The following is a 16054-nucleotide window of genomic DNA, read 5'->3' as shown; positions in this document are numbered from 1 at the left end:
TTCGATGTGACACGTGCTAAAAATAAGCAAAATAACCAAACGGGGCCTGGGTCTACTTCTCCCCATGCGCCGCCTGTAAGACTCCGGTTCTTGATATGCATGATGATGATCTGATAAACGATGGCCGTGCCGGGCAGGCCCCTGTAAATTTTTGGTTGATCCATCAAATCTGATCTGCCATTTCTTCGGCATAAGTGCCACCAATTTTTTCATCGGTTGCGGTAATATTTGTCCAGCTACTAAATTAGCATAGTTCAGCGGTGAGAGGCCGTATTTGATTTGGTTCGCTGATCTGATCGTACAATCTTGGGAAATGAAAGTTAATTTTCTAGTTGACATGGTGAGAGGATAAAGGGGAGAAAGGAGAAGAGATAGACATGTGGGCCCGTTCACAAAAGGTAAAATAGACTTTTCATAACACTTGTTTATGTTTTTGAAGCTGGAGCACTACCACCAGCCAAACACGTGCAGCAGTTCCATATTTTTCTGAAATTGGTGGAGTAGAGCTAGGAAAGTGTGGAGCTAGTGGGGTGGAGCTAGTTTTTTTGAAGTGAAGTGGTCGCTCTAAAAGTCAATGAGAGTGAGAAAATGGCAAGCAAAACAAGGTGTCAAACGTTTTAAGTGGTGATTTCCGCGAAATCCATGTTTGCAGTGGCAATTTTGCGAAACCCATTATTTATGTTGGTAAAAATCCAAATTTATCCGATTATTAATCCATTATTATTACCCCCTCCCTGCCCGGTATCGCATCAGGATACCGCCCTCCTCTTTCCCGTCGCTCCACCTCGTCTCCAGCGCGGAGTGCGCCGCCGCTCGCCGTGCCTCTATCTCCCCGCGAGCACTTCAGAGGTGGCGTCTGCTGCATCTCATATCGTCGCCGGTACAGAGTCATGGATCTCTCTCCCATCATTCTCTCAAACCCTCTTCTCCTGTAACCCTAGATCCGTTCTTCTGCAGGGCAATCGAAGGAGAACGAGGAAAATTGAAGGATCTGCACGGGGAGAGGAGAATCTTTAGGAGGATCTGCAGGGGAGGAAAAGGATCTGTAGGCGAAGAGGAAGAGGAGGGCAGCAAAACGACCAGGAGTCAGGAGGTACTCGTACGCTCCTGCTTCGTTCATGTACCAGCGCGCCTCTCCTTGCCACAGGCTGGCCAGCCCCTTCTTGATCTATGCTGTGCTTATTGTTTGATCTACTTCTGTTGCCAATTGAGTCATAAGCTTCCTTGATTTGATGTTTAGGTAAAGTGATTTAGACAGATCTGTGTTTTGTATGGTTAGCATGTTGAATTGCTAGATCCATGGCATGCATGTTGATCTTCACCTCTTTCTTGTTTGGTTAGCGTGGTGCAGCCTCAAATTTGTGATTTCTGCCAATTCATAATCTTCATTGAGAGGAGAAAGTGTTGAGTGCCATCTCATTTGTATTTTCTGTCAATTGATATTCTTGTTCAAGAGTAACAAGCATTGAGTGCTATCTCTTTTTGCAGTCCCTAGTATCCTTGATTCTGTGACGGCATTTCTTCGAGATGGCAGTGCTAACTTAATTTAGTACCCTGTGTTGTTTAGCTAGGAATTATGAAGTACGAGTTTGCACTACAAGAAATTTAACTTAATTATATTATAAACCTGGGAGGTGAGAAATGAAAGTGGGGAAAACCCCAACTGTCACACAACATACACATGTACTTATATTATAAACCGTTCCTGGGTCCTAGGGTTTTGGTTTTGCTCAGCACAAAACTTTGCTTAAGAGATCTGATTTCCAATTTAGCAAATATGTACATGCTCAGCACAATAGAGCTTTGGCAATTGTCTGTACATGCTCTATTCAGAGACTTGAACAGCTAGATGTAAAATCGAGTTGTTAGATCAGTATCTATTGCATTAGTTTAATCTTCACGACCTCACAGGATTAGTATAAATTACTTTAGAACCTTACCTGACCACACCACTAGTAGCATTGAGTTGGTTTTGGCAACCACTAGGATCTGGGCACTACACTTGCAATAGTCTCAGGTCAACTGAGGCAGCAATTGGATCTGTTTACTTGCATTTCCGTTGCAAAACATAATTTACTTGGATCCATTGTACAGCATTATGCACTTTTCTCATGACTCAACATACATAATTTCTCTACTGGTCTCAAAGTGCTTCCAATATAATCGTGTACTAGTATATCTAATCCTGTAACTTTTATTGCTTTTAATTTCAAAGGTTAAATATGCCAAATCTGTTTGTTTACATTTTTCCTGCCATGATTCACAAGAATTGCAAGCTAACTTTGCAGTAATACCATATCAACATATCGTAGTATAACTAGCTCTATGTTTGCAGTTTTAGGCTGTTGTTCTTGAGCACAAATATTATGTACCTTAGCTCTGATTGGCCTGGCTGAACATGTTTGCTGAATCAACATACCATTCTTTATAGGAAAATATGACAAGCTCCTTTATAGGAAAATATGACAAGCTCATATCTTAACTCGTCTTTTCGTTCGGAACTGAAATTTTTTCTGGTTTCTCTTGAACTCTTTGATCTGCGTGCTATGGTTGGATTGTGGGTTTATTATTTCTTCAGGACGCCGCCAACGCCAAATTTGGAAAATCAACATTAGCTTAGGACTTATTTCTTGAATCGTCAATTTGTCGGATTGCTTCTCTTGCTGTTTGAATCTGTTAAAAAAATGAGGCCTTCTTAGTTCGAGTATGATGGCTTCATTGACCTTGTATTTGGCTTTTCATGGTTGATTAGTTTATTAGGGCAGGTTGGTACCTATATCGCATTACTGAGCAGCTTCCCATCGATTTCACTTACCTGGTAGCCGACCTAGTTATCACTTTGCTTATACTTCTCAGGGTTGGGTTGAACATGGTTGTGAACTGCATTTTTCTACTGGTCGATATTATTTGAGAAGTGAGAAACTAACAACCAGTGAATTAATGCCTTTTGTTTGCTTTATTGAAGTTGATTTTGAGGCTTACAGTAAACATTTGTTGGATAGAGAACCAACAGCATTGGCTATAATTTTAAAGTGGCCCTTTCATTATCTGTTCAGCCATGGATTTGCATTGATGCTTTGCTTGTTGTAACCTAGAGTTGACCTTTAGTTCTTTATTAGTGCTGGAAAGATGTCAGCAAGTAAGGGGAAGAGAGGTGTTTTCTCAAAAAAGAAAAAAAGAACTCGCAGTGATGGAGAGTCATCGATCTCAGGTCTGCTGGCTCTTCCTTTTTCTCTACATTTTTTTTGCAGCTCTATTTGATGACTCACATCTCTGTTGTACTGTGTTTCTTTGACTGACTTACTTGGGGACAATCAAGATATTTGGAGTCAGCTGCATGAAGACGTTGCATCAAATCTTCGTAGAAGTGTTGTCTCACTTGTTTTGAATGGTGATTATGCTGCTGTATCCTTACTTTTCGAAATATATGTTTAAACATTGTTAATTATGAATGATGTAAATTAAGATCTTCTGTAGCACGCGGATTTCGGTTTCCATTCTCTGGTATTGCCATAGAATGCCAGAACAATGTCACAAAGTTTGTGACAACTGGAAAGTTGGTTAGTGTTCTTCAGACGTGCGACTATGAAGAAGAGGTTGGTGCTGCTAATCATTAATTTTTGATTGTGTACTTAAGATAACTATGGTCATTCCTTAATATTTCCTATGCTTTATGTTATAGATCGAAGTGTACTATGAAGGAAATGTTGCCACAGGCTATCTGGACGAATATGATTCTGACTGTCAACTTGCTGTTGTCAAAGTCTTGTCCCCCCTTAATGTTTATTGCATACATCTTAATCCTGGGATGGAATCTGTGCCCTGTAAGCAGCTAATAGCTGTAGGGCGTGTCTATGACGAATTCATAGCAACAAGTGGGGAAATATCACGTGGATCTAAAGATAGAGAATTTCTTATATTCTCTCGTTCCCCTGAGGTACAGTTGCATTCATATGGGTTAATCTTTGGTTAGAAATGCTACATCTCATATTCTATAGAAAATGGTGTTACTCTTGGTTTACTTCTATTTAACACCATTGACTATAGTTTGGCTTCTAAGTTCTTTTAAACTGTACAATAAAGTTGAATGGGTTCTGTATTGGTTAGATTTGCAATGGAACATACTTTAAAGATATTATACATTTCTAAGCATTTACAAGTAATTGGGGATAAAGTGGGGAGTAACTCTTGTTTCAGATCATTTTATTTTGTTCCAGTGAAATCCATGTTACTCTTTCTTTTTCTAGAATTCGTTAGGGGCGGCATTTTTTGATATAGATGGAAATTTTGTTGGCATGAACCACTGCTATTTCTTGCCAAGGAGAATATTTCTCGAACGGTCAACATCAAGGGGGGTATTTCGCTATGTTGGCATGAATGGTTGGTATGAGACTAAAAGGTAAGCTGTTTTGTTAGCTTTATTCCTTTTTGTAGTTTCTTTGTGCATTTGTTGCAGTTCCTAATGTTGATCCCTAATAACAACAAAATTCTTTGGTACCTCTACCTAAAGATAACTGCCAATGGACCAGTTGTGCTATTGGTATCTGTCACAGTTTGCATTTTTTTTTAGAGTAGCTATATTCCTGTCATCCTGTGTCAGTATTGAAGCTTATGTCTTATTCAAAATATGTGAGTTTTTTTGTTCAGACTATACACTAAAAGTTTTTGAAGTGTCCATCGTAACTCATCTCTATTATCTTTTCCTTTCCTACAACTCTGCCACCATGGTGGCATTGTATTGTGCTTGGTTGATACTTAGTGTTGGTGCTAGTGCTCATGTTGATGTTCTTCTGCAGGGGGGAACTTTACTTCCATCCTAAAGGTGAGCATGACCGATCAAATGTCTTTATTGTGCAATCCATCACCATTAGTAGTGCAAAGTAGCTTATGTACTTCCATGATAACCATTAACTAGTTTAACCTTTTCTTTATTAAGTTGTGATTTTCTGTTAGCGTACGCTAATCAGTCAACATTTTTACCATGCTAGCATGGTGCCCTTGCAATGTGATGTATCTCAATTGATATTCCACGGATTCTAATTTTGAAAAGTAACATTACTCTGCCTTAAAATTTTTATCATCAATTGGCTCGTACGTAGACACATGCATAATTGCATATAGGGCAATAGGATGCTATTAAATATTGCATTCACATGTCTACATAAATCCATTTACAGAAGATCTAGATTGTGCATAGAGCACACCATGACCATCATTGATTCCTTGAGATGAGATGAGGTGCTTATGGGTATATTTGATTGTTGCAAATTTTACTTAGACTTAGTATGTGCTACTTCTAATCACTTGACCATGTTGTACCAGCATATGATGTTGTTGACAAGGAACAATTTCAGGATCTGAATTCTTTGGGTTATCCTATTCCATCAAGGACTATGGTCAATCGTGAGTGGCTTGTACATTTTCTTAGTTATCCTGCATTGAGCCTTTGTACAGCCCTGTTGTACCTCTAGTATTATACCATGCATCATTTTTCAGGTGGCATGATTTTGGTTAATACTTGTGAAGATCCTTTTGGTGATTTATATCCTAAAGGTGTTTGGGGTGTATTCAGGAAAAGAGTTTCTTCTGAGATATCTCGAAATGTTGTGGCACTTGCTTCTTTCAAAGGTGATTTTGCAGTAATGTGCTATTTACTATTTCATATTTGTGTTTGGTCATCATTTGCTGATGATCAGAATCGTGGTGTCCAGGAGAAACAAGGTTTTTTGCATGCACTGGAGTTTTTATTGACTATGATGATGAGTATCCGAAAATTCTTACTTCAGCAAGCTTGATTAGAGATCGTAATGATCCAAATAAGATCGTTGAGGACCTGAGGGTTAGTGCTCCTGACTATATTGTGATCCTTGTTTCTAGATACAACCTAAGTTTCATTGTATTGTTTGCAGATTGATGTGTTGCTCCCAAGCAAAAAGTGCAGAGTAATAGGGACATTGAAACATTATAGTTTACATTACAATGTTGCTGTAGTCAGTGTTGATAATCACCGTGCTCTTTGTCCTATGAATCTTGAGAAGCGTCCTGTGAATCTTCATGATTCTCTGGTAAATAATTCTACGGTAGTAGCTGTTGGGCGGATCTTCCAATCAGGCACGTTAATGGCTGCAAGTGGGAAACTAACTCTGGGGTCAAGCTCGCTTGATTGCAAAGTTCTTTGTTACTCCACATGTAAAATCAGTAAGGTAGTGTTGATCTTATTTTTCCCACTTTAAACATGTTGGGAAGTAAATATAAGTTTAACTAACCTATCACATCATGTACTGAGATTCTTTGCATTACAACTGACAACCCCTTTGTAACCTGGTTAGGTGGGGATTGGAGGGCCCCTTGTTGATGTTGATGGTAATTTTATTGGCATGAACTTTCATGGAATGTGCTACAATTGTGAGAAAATAGGAACCCCGTACATGGATTATGAAGATCTCTGTAGAATCCTGGAATGTTTGAAGACAAAAAAGTATGTATATATTTGTTTTTTTAAGTATGTCTAGATTTCTTTTTTTATTTTGGTTATTGTGCCTGTTTGAACAAGTATTCAGTTTATTTTGCACTTAGCTGTAAGCTTTGGTTAACATTTGAATAAACTAGTTGAAGGATGTTCTATCAAGCATAATTGTTTTATTAAATCTATTTTTCTGTGTATTTCACAGAACTACAGAGTTTAGTTTCGGGGACACTGTCCGTGGAGATGAGGAACCAATAAATGAGTAAGCTGATACATCTCATTGCTATTGAAGTTGCATTATAAAGTTGCTGATCATAGTACGTTTGGTTGTAAATTACTGAATAACAGGTGGCCAGTGCCTGATCCATATTGGTTTGATCCAAGTGATGTGGAGGAGGATGATATGAATGACAAACAAGAAGTCGTAGCTGATGGCTGCCCTAAATGCGTGCTCAAGTAGTCTTTGCTCTACTTCACTGGAGCTTGTTCGAGTTGGCATGTCTTAAGTACTTGTATTAGTTTGAGCTTGTATGCTATGTAAGATATAAATGGTTTATTGTCTTTTTTTGATGTACCTACATTTAATGTGTGGTTTTTAAGCTTGAGCTAATACTAATCTCTCCATCTGGACCTGTTTACATGCATCTTTATTTTATGTCTCGGAGTCAATCCGAGTGTCGCTCAATGTAGAAATCAGGCACACAATTGGAATCCGTTGGCATTTTCTACCTCTTCCTGTCTGCTCAAATGAGGTCTGCTGTGACCGTGTGTAGGGACGTTTCCAACAAATCAAATTTTATCCCGACTGTTATCTTGCGCTGGAGTAAACAAATTCTGCTGTGCGCCTGCTGTTGCAGCCCAACACCTCTATTCCGTGGGGTTTGGAAGGAAAGTTGTTTCGTTGATCATTGTTTCAGATGTTATCTCTTCTGCTTTGTATGAGATGTTGGATGGGTTCATGTGTACTCACTCCGTCCCATATTATTCGTCGTCGTAGCTTCCGTCACTTTTGTTAAAATACTACTCGTCCAAAATCCTACAGGTCAATTATTTTTATCATTTCCCTAAAATACCGTTGCACAGTCTTCACCCTTGCATTCTTCCTCCAAATTATCATTAACCTGTCGAACCTGTAGCCGCCCCAAACACCTGCTCCGTGCTGCCTCTCGCCCTCTCCCGGTTCACGATGCAATCGCTTAGCCAATGTCCCCAACATGGGTAAGCGGAATCAACCTTGGGTTCTCTCGCAGGTGCGCGGTGGAAGCGGCTGCAAGGCAAGATTCAGTTCTACTCTTTGTATAGGGGAGTACTTGCTACATCCTGTAATACAAGACATTCAAGAGTTTAAAATTTATCCTCAAATACAAGGCATTATAAGTACATTTGGATGATTGCTCATTTAATTATACCCAGAATTGAATTAAGGATGGCTGATTAGTGGATTATTACTAAAAATTAATTTCTTGTTATATGCAATTTTGTCATTAAAAGAGCCAGACAATACAACTTCCCACCTATAATTTAGGGGTACATGCATCTTTTGCTATTCCTGCTAATATGTCCTAAAATCTTTGAGATACCTTGTATTTCCAGACGGAGGAAGTAAATCTTGCGGAGATCACTTATTGATTTGTCTTGACTAAAAAATAAAGAAAACAACTTGAGCAAGATTTAGCTGATGACAAAAAAAGTATCTTTTTTATGCTAAATCGCGGATATACTTAGCAAATATAGGATCTCGCAAGATTTATTTGAGCAAGAGATAAGCAGACCACTACTATTCCTAGGCATGCACTACTACAAAAACGGTTTCAAACAACATTTGCAGGGGCGTGTGCGCTACCCACTCCAGCTTTTCACAGCTAAATAGTTATTTGTAGGAGCTGGTAACATGTCTACTCCTGGAAACAAATTATTTTCCACCCATCCCTGGAAATGCCGTTCCTACCAAAATTTTGTACCATTTTCACGCCAAATTTTTAAAATGTGGTTCTGTCATGTATCAACCTATTTAAATATAAGTCTCATAAGTATCAACCCATTTAGATCCAACCCTCAGAGAATATTGTATGTGCAATGAAATATATATATATATATATATACACACACACTAAATAATACCCTGGTACAGAATAAGCTATTCTGTACCCGGGTCGCTCCGTGGAGCCGAACCTAGACTGAGCCCCTCCGGTCCGCCGCCCGCACCGGTTTTTTTTGCTATTTTTTTTTCTACGGCGGGGAGCCGGAGATCATGGCCTACAAACTGCATTTGCAGTTCCGCGAGACCGCGATCGCATCTCTCCCCGTCCCTCTCGTGCTCTGCTCCACACCGCCGCCGCCTCCAGGCCCTTCGCAGCACCGCCTCCGCCCCTCCCGGCACTCCGGCGGTAGTGTTGCGGCGGCCGCTTCCTTATCCCCTCCCTGTCACCCAGATCCGAGGGTGGGCCTAATGGACGGTGCCACAAGCTGCGGGAGCTGGTCGGTCGGTGACGGTCGTCGGCGCCATCCCCCTCCACGTGACGACGGTTGCGGTCTCCTTCCCCTTACGGCGGACAACAGGGCCACCTCCCGGCCGGATCCTCGTCGTGGGCGTGAGGGCGAACCGGATTTGCTGACCTGACAACCAAATCGAGGCGGGGGCTCCGTCCTCCAGGCGAGCGGCGGTACGGCTGTGCGCTCCCCTTCTAGATCCGTGAGGGCAGGTATGCATTGCGGTGATGCGGATGGCCTCCCAAAATTTTTGATTTTTCTGCGTAGAAAATCTCATCCGTGTTATCTTGCTATGCCCATGGTGTGTGGTTGACGCTCCTAGTTTCTTCGCCGGTGGAGTGGCGATGATCCGGCGCGGCACCAATCCCCTCCGTGCGACGACACGGCCGCGGCTGCTTCCTCCTCATGACTCGCGGGCGGCGAGTGCTCAGTGGCTCCGGAGATGCCCTCCATCACGAAGGGAGCTCCAGGTTAGTGCAATCTATGTGCCCCCATCCAAAATCTAGTTCAAAGATTCAAAACTTTTGTGCTTATGTGCATGCGGATGTTTTTGGATTTGTTTCCTATGGAGTTCAGGCATACGTGCTACTGCTAGATGCCTTCTCTCCGCTGGTATTCATGCCATTAACAGCACGCTCACCTACTCGTTCTTCACTCATGGTCATCAGCTTCTGCGTGTACCCAGGTTCTTGTGCCTCATCCGTGCAGACGCAAGCATATGTGGCAACAACGACACTCTCGGCAATCAGGTGAGCAGCTGTGTTTGATGTTGGTGAAACTGATTTGGATGCATAAAAATGTTTCTGATTCTGTCAATTTTGGAAGATTTTGGATTTGTGTCACACGAATGTTGCTGGGGCATGCGCGGCCGTATCTGGTCAATTATGCTGGAAGGCATCCATGATGGCATGCTGCTGAGACTGCATGAGGTCAGGAATTCTTCTGATGAAATTGATCTTGCCTGTGATTTTTGTTCAATTAATCCTATTTCCAATTTTAATTTATGCTCCTTTGTGTAGATCTAACACCACTGGAGAGGTGGATCTTATTTCCTCCGATAATCCTTCTGCATGGTAATTGTTGTTTTGTAACCATATTGCCTCTCTGTTGTTTTTGTGTAGATTCTTGCATGCATGCTAATCCCCTTTTCCTTGTGATGCTGTCGTGCTGACAGGTTCATGTTTGCAATACAAATTATCCCAGATATAACATTGAAAAATCAAGGCAAAAGGGGATACAACCCAGCAGTACATCTAGAATAAAGGTTTTTTTTTTTACCTTACCATCTCACATGTCCCTCAGTGTGATTATGTGCAATAGCCAATAAGTATAGCTGCTGGTGCCAATTTAATCAAGTTACAAGTAGTGACTATATGCTTTCCAGGGTCATTTCATATCGATCCAATCAAATCTTTCAGCCCCTGGACCAGCTGATAATTATTTCAGATGAAGAACTGAGTGATATCTATCGTTAATTTAAATGATATTGTTTCTTTCCATGGTGATAGAAGTGCGATGTTTCCAGCAGATAGAAGATGTGATTGTTTTCTCTGTTATCTGTCATGAAGAATTTAGTTTTGTTTTCTTATTTTTTTTCGTAAAGACCACTCATTTGGTGACGTTTCTTGTTTTTTTAAAAAAGACATATTCTTTTGTAGTTGGTGCTGTGCAGTTAAATCCATAATTAGAATGCTTGCAACTATCTGTTGGTTTTCTCTCCCACTATATAGAATTTTCACTTGGTATGCCATGGCCTATTGGCCTGAAGGTGGAAGTTTCATTTGCTTCATTTGTCAGTATGCTCCCATTTGGCTTTTGGTTAGTATCTCTTCTAAGATTGCACCTATTAAACAGTGGGCATAATATGCGGTATCAATATATCTACCCTTATCTTTATATGTAGCTGCTGATATTTCAGATTTTAGGTTTCTGATTCTTACACTTTATGGCATGCTTAGTACAATTGCTTGTGTGACATATCAGTTGCTCATAAATCCCAGATCTGATGAAAATTACTGTCCATATGCGTACTTATGTATTCTGAAATGTCAGTATCCGCTTATGCATGCCACTTTGCTTGCTGCAAGACCATTTATCTATTGCTCAGATGTTTATCTCCAAATATAGAAAGCCACTTTATCTTGTCAATTTGATGAACAGTTGCATACTTCATCATTCCAACCTGCTGCCTTACTTTTCAATTTGATGCACATTGTCCGGCATTTAGACCGTGCACTACTGTCCAACCTTCTGCTTTATCTTTGTTCGTTTGTTTCTAGGATTGATCATTTTTCTCTAATTTTGAGTTAGGATGCAGAACCTGTTGAGTTAATTGGTCAATCTTTGCTCACGTTGTACGTTTCTGTGTGAAAATTTTGTTGGTCCCTTGACTTCTATGTACCAAGCAGTTTTTGGTAGCATTCTTTGACAGAGTGCCATCGGGGAGATCTTTCTTTGGCGATCTTCTCCAATAAAAGATACATGCATTTGAATTTCTAAGAAATATTTGTCAACTTGTAGTATACTGAACAATCACTGCATTTACATATGCATGTTTATATTTCTTGACAAATTTTAACGTTTGTTGATATGGGGTTATTTAGTATATCTATTTATTCTAGCCACAGAGAATTATGAGCATGTAGGTTTTTTTTTTGGTTTTTGTATGTTTTAATGCTATGGATTATGCAACTATATTCCACAGTAAAGAAAATCTCGGATGACTATGAGAACTCACAAAAGCAATTTTAATCATGTAAAGCTCGATTGGGCATTCAAGTTGATATATACGCCAACCATTTTACTCTCAAGGATCTCTTGTTAAGCCATTAAATTAAGAAATCTCTGGTGCATGGAAATACCTTTGGGCCTGAGTAGTTTGACTTAAATAATTTACATTTTCAGTTCAGCTGATGAACACTCAATTGCTCATGGATCTTATTTACAGGCTGATGTTCCGGTCAGTTACTTTGCTTAGGACACCTTAGACGTGAGACGACACCTGAACAGTATGCTCATAATGGTTGTGTGGTCATTATGACAAATCGATAGCTAGCAAGTTCACATTAGAGCAGATTTGTTTGACCAAACAAGCTTGACATTTGTTTGCATTATGGAAGACATCCAACAAGCTCAGATGATTGTGAAGGTTGAAATATCTCAAGGGAACTGTATAAAATTATTTCTGGCGTGATGTTCATGTCTTTCCGACTGTAATGACTGTAATGTGATCCTTCATAACCCTTCTTATGGCATGATGATGGCTTCCAAAGAAATCGTATCTCATGCCTCATGCAGGCGAAGACCATCATACACTTGTTGTTTGTTCCTTCACTTGTACGCCAATCAGTCACCGGCTAGATTCTAAATTCAAGATATATAAATTATTTTCTAGATGATAATCCTTTATTATTTTATTCATACATTTAGCTCGTAATCATAAAGACGGGTACCCTTTGAGTGAAAATAGCCCTACCAAACTGTAATATATCCTGCAGTCATAAAGATCGGTAAAAATTCGTGATGTATATTGCAATCATAACGACGTGCTGGGCCAACGTGTCAATAGCATTTTTAAGTGTTTGTGACCGGCTAGCGAATTTATGTGCGAGTCTGCGAGAAACTATGTGTTGGTCCAACGCGTCCAGAACCAATTACTCGAATTGCTGATGTACAAAAAATTAATCTAATACTCATACAGACCCAATTAATCTAATCCCATGCGTATCAACCAATGTGCCAACATTTTGTCAAGACCGAATCTACCAAGCCACTCCAAACAGTCAACCTGTGCCACAAGTCTCGGGGGAAAAAATACGCATCTTCATGACTAACATGCACGCGACGGAAGAAAAATGGGGACCGTGAGGTAGCGCGTGGGAAAAAATCGGACGTGGGAAAAAAAAACCGGACTCGTGCGGGGACGGCCAGCGCGGGGAGGAAAAAAACAGACGCGCTAGGGAGGGTCGGTCGACCGTGCGGGGGCTGGTGCGCCGAGGGACTCGGGTACAGAATAAACCTATTTTGTACCCTGGGTACCGAATAGCGGAGGCTTAATCAAATTTTAACAACCTCGGCTTTGATACCAGTTAATCTCGATCGAGGGCGAGGGAACGAGCGACTTCGAAAAATTTCGGATTTCAAATTTCGAGTTACTATTCACAGCACTATTCAAATTCGGCGAACACTATTCAAATTCGTGGCACTATTTAAATTCAGCTCACTATTCAAATTCGGGAATATGAATAGTGCCCGAGCACTCACCGGGAGTGGGTGGAGCACCTATGGGTGGCGGCACTATTCAGCAACTATTCACTCACTATTGCGCACTATTGAGCTACTATTCGGGGTCGCTTTCAGGGGATACGAGCACGCGCGGGTGCGTGATTAGGTATATTCCTTGATTAAGCCTATTCTCATGATCTTTGCGGGTTGGCGAGACCGAAGATTCAGCCGGTCGTGCTGCTATGCTTGTGACAGTCCTACTCGGTACTCACCGCATGCCTCGCTAGCTCGCTTCAGAACCAGGCCAGCCCGGACTGCACCCTCACCGTCCCCAGCCACGCTCACACAGGACTCAGGCTCTATCGTCTCCCCAGGCAGTTCCACCCGAAGGGAACACTTCTCTGCGCACACAGGGTTCTCCTCAAACGCCGCTACCAGGGCTAACACGAGAACGACACACGCAGAGGTTTCTCCTCTAGGGTCCCTAGCGTAGAGACATCGCCCCATAAGAACGAGCTATTGTATGTACTATCTCTGGGCATCTTGCAAAATATTTATCATGTATAATATTTTTTGTACAACCAGTATCTTCTAATGCTAATATTTTATAAGTGATGGTAGGTGTTAATTTTACCTTTACAGGTATTCTTATTCCTACAATTTCTTTAAATGGTAATCTAACTATGTACTTGCTGCCAAAATTAATTATAGCATCTTTTAATTGTATAGCCTTATCATTATTTTTATCAACTATGGCTTGATCTTTAAACTCAGTGTTGCCACTAACATTTCCTTCAATCTTATTAAATTCTATTTTACTTCTTAGATCTTCCAACTCAGCTTCTAAGATATTTACTCTATTTTCTAAATTTCTAACTCTACTTGCTAGTATTTTATCTTCTGCTACTATTTCTATTTCTTGTCTCCATTTCTGATTAGCATTCCTTAAACATGAAGCACAAGCTTATTTTAAACATACACTACATTATTTTAAACATACACTACATGTAAATCTATTATCTTGACTAGGATAATATATACAAAAAGCACATTTGATATTATAATCACCTCTTCCTTTTATCCAATCATGCTCACAATCTCCTTGATCCATTAATTCAGTTCTAGCTTCTTTTGAATCACTTGTTTCTTCATCTTTTATTTCTAGCGCATCCATAGCATTTTCTATATTATGTATTTCCTTTTCACCAAGAGAGTTTATAAAATCATTGTGACTCTGCACATTATTTTCTTCTTCTTCATAGCTTTCTAAAAGATACCTTTCATTAACCTTCTTTTGGGCTTCTTTATCAATAGTGGAATATTTCATGATATCACTTTGCAGAACTTCTTTTGCTTTATGGCTTTCAAGGTTTACTGGTTTCACCTTAGCTTTTTGCTCTTTTATTAATTGAGAGTTGATTTTTTCGTCATAAAGATCTTTATCCTTTTTTAACTTATATAACATCCTAATAAAATAAACTTCTTTCTCTCTAATAGCAGGCCATTCACTCAACATAGAGGTATTATATTCATGAGGTATTTTATTTAACTTTTGTTCATAGTGATGAATCTTGCTAACTAAACTTTCCATCAAAAGCAAAACACTTACTTAAGGTTGTAACAGCTAATTCAAATATCTTGACTAAATATAGAAAAACCCTCAAAAACACAAATTTTAACAACCTCGGCTCTGATACCAGTTAATCTCGATCGAGGGCGAGGGAACGAGCGACTTTGAAAAATTTCGGATTTCAAATTTCGAGTTACTATTCACAGCACTATTCAAATTCGGCGAACACTATTCAAATTCGCGGCACTATTTAAATTCAGCTCACTATTCAAATTCGGGAATATGAATAGTGCCCGAGCACTCACCGGGAGTGGGTGGAGCACCTAAACGTGGCGGCACTATTCAGCCACTATTCACTTACTATTGCGCACTATTGAGCTACTATTCGGGGTCGCTTTCAGGGGATACGAGCACGCGCGGGTGCGTGATTAGGTATATTCCTTAATTAAGCCTATTCTCAGGATCTTTGCGGGTTGGCGAGACCGAAGATTCAGCCCGGTCGTGCTGCTATGCTTGTGACAGTCCTACTCGGTACTCACCGCATGCCTCGCTGGCTCGCTTCAGAACCAGGCCAGCCCGGACTGCACCCTCACCGTCCCCAGCCACGCTCACACAGGACTCAGGCTCTACCGTCTCCCCAGGCAGTTCCACCCGAAGGGAACACTTCTCTGCGCACACAGGGTTCTCCTCAAACGCCGCTACCAGGGCTAACACGAGAACGACACACGCAGAGGTTTCTCCTCTAGGGTCCCTAGCGTAGAGACATCGCCCTATAAGAACGAGCTTAAAGGAAGCCAGGGATGCTACCAGGATAGCTTAATCCATTTCCACGGGACAAGCTTACATGCGGCTTTCCCTTTCGGGAAACCCCAAGCACTTAGCACAAACCTTGATTACCTTACAAACTGAGGGACGAGCTCCAACGGCCTCCCTTTATTCTAGTAGTGGTAGTACAGAGGTGGAGTAATACAGCGGTAGATTCTAAAATATGGTGGCTAATTCTTTTTCTCTCAGAGAGTGGTGGTGGATGTCTTCATGAGTGGAGTGTGGGTGGAGGTCTTCGGTGGTGGAGTGTGTCTTCGTGATTCTTGGTGATGCTCTGGTGCTCTGGTGGTGATGTGGTTGATGTCTTCCTTGATGTCATAGTGTGTTTCTCCAATGCTTCACCCGGTACCTCCTTTTATAGTCGCGGCAAAGGCTTCTGGAGTTGCTTCGTGCTTAAGGCTTCTGGTGCCTTCAACTATTCTCCTCTTCTGTTGCCTGGACACTTGGACGGCTCCCCGCTCCTCAATAATTGTCCTGTG

The 16054-nt window shown here is 40.9% G+C and overlaps 1 protein-coding gene and 1 long non-coding RNA gene across 4 annotated transcripts; both read left to right on the top strand.

Annotated features, from left to right (window-relative positions):
• The first annotated feature begins 719 nt into the window (after positions 1-719).
• On the top strand, positions 720-7110 carry LOC101781538. The gene is made up of 15 exons (XM_004956038.3): positions 720-880; positions 958-1093; positions 3120-3211; positions 3320-3391; positions 3478-3596; positions 3683-3937; positions 4248-4399; positions 4797-4822; positions 5323-5403; positions 5497-5628; positions 5712-5839; positions 5910-6203; positions 6330-6478; positions 6672-6728; positions 6815-7110. The coding sequence occupies exons 3-15, from the start codon at positions 3130-3132 to the stop codon at positions 6924-6926; spliced, it is 1659 nt and encodes a 552-aa protein (XP_004956095.1). The 5' UTR covers positions 720-880; positions 958-1093; positions 3120-3129; the 3' UTR covers positions 6927-7110.
• A 1553-nt stretch (positions 7111-8663) lies between these two features.
• LOC101781269 lies at positions 8664-12266 on the top strand. 3 transcript variants are annotated; one of them, XR_002676209.1, is made up of 7 exons: positions 8664-9168; positions 9279-9426; positions 9533-9705; positions 9782-9885; positions 9976-10029; positions 10131-10220; positions 11904-12266. It is a non-coding gene; the product is annotated as an uncharacterized LOC101781269 (long non-coding RNA). The 3 variants fall into 3 exon arrangements; XR_001163258.2 differs by having other exon boundaries at positions 8672-9168; positions 9625-9705; XR_001163257.2 differs by having other exon boundaries at positions 8684-9168; positions 9642-9705.
• The last annotated feature ends 3788 nt before the right edge of the window (positions 12267-16054 follow it).

The sequence above is a fragment of the Setaria italica genome, chromosome II, assembly GCF_000263155.2.
Source record: "Setaria italica strain Yugu1 chromosome II, Setaria_italica_v2.0, whole genome shotgun sequence".
Lineage (NCBI taxonomy): Eukaryota > Viridiplantae > Streptophyta > Magnoliopsida > Poales > Poaceae > Setaria > Setaria italica.
This window is presented reverse-complemented; position numbering and strand designations above follow the sequence as displayed.

Excerpts from the sequence above, each read along its gene's own strand:
- LOC101781538 (XM_004956038.3), top strand. The coding sequence starts at position 3,130 with ATGTCAGCAAGTAAGGGGAAGAGAGGTGTTTTCTCAAAAAAGAAAAAA. Across the intron at positions 3,392-3,477 it reads TGTCTCACTTGTTTTGAATG|CACGCGGATTTCGGTTTCCA; the intron begins GTGATTATGCTG and ends GATCTTCTGTAG. Across the intron at positions 3,597-3,682 it reads CGTGCGACTATGAAGAAGAG|ATCGAAGTGTACTATGAAGG; the intron begins GTTGGTGCTGCT and ends TTTATGTTATAG.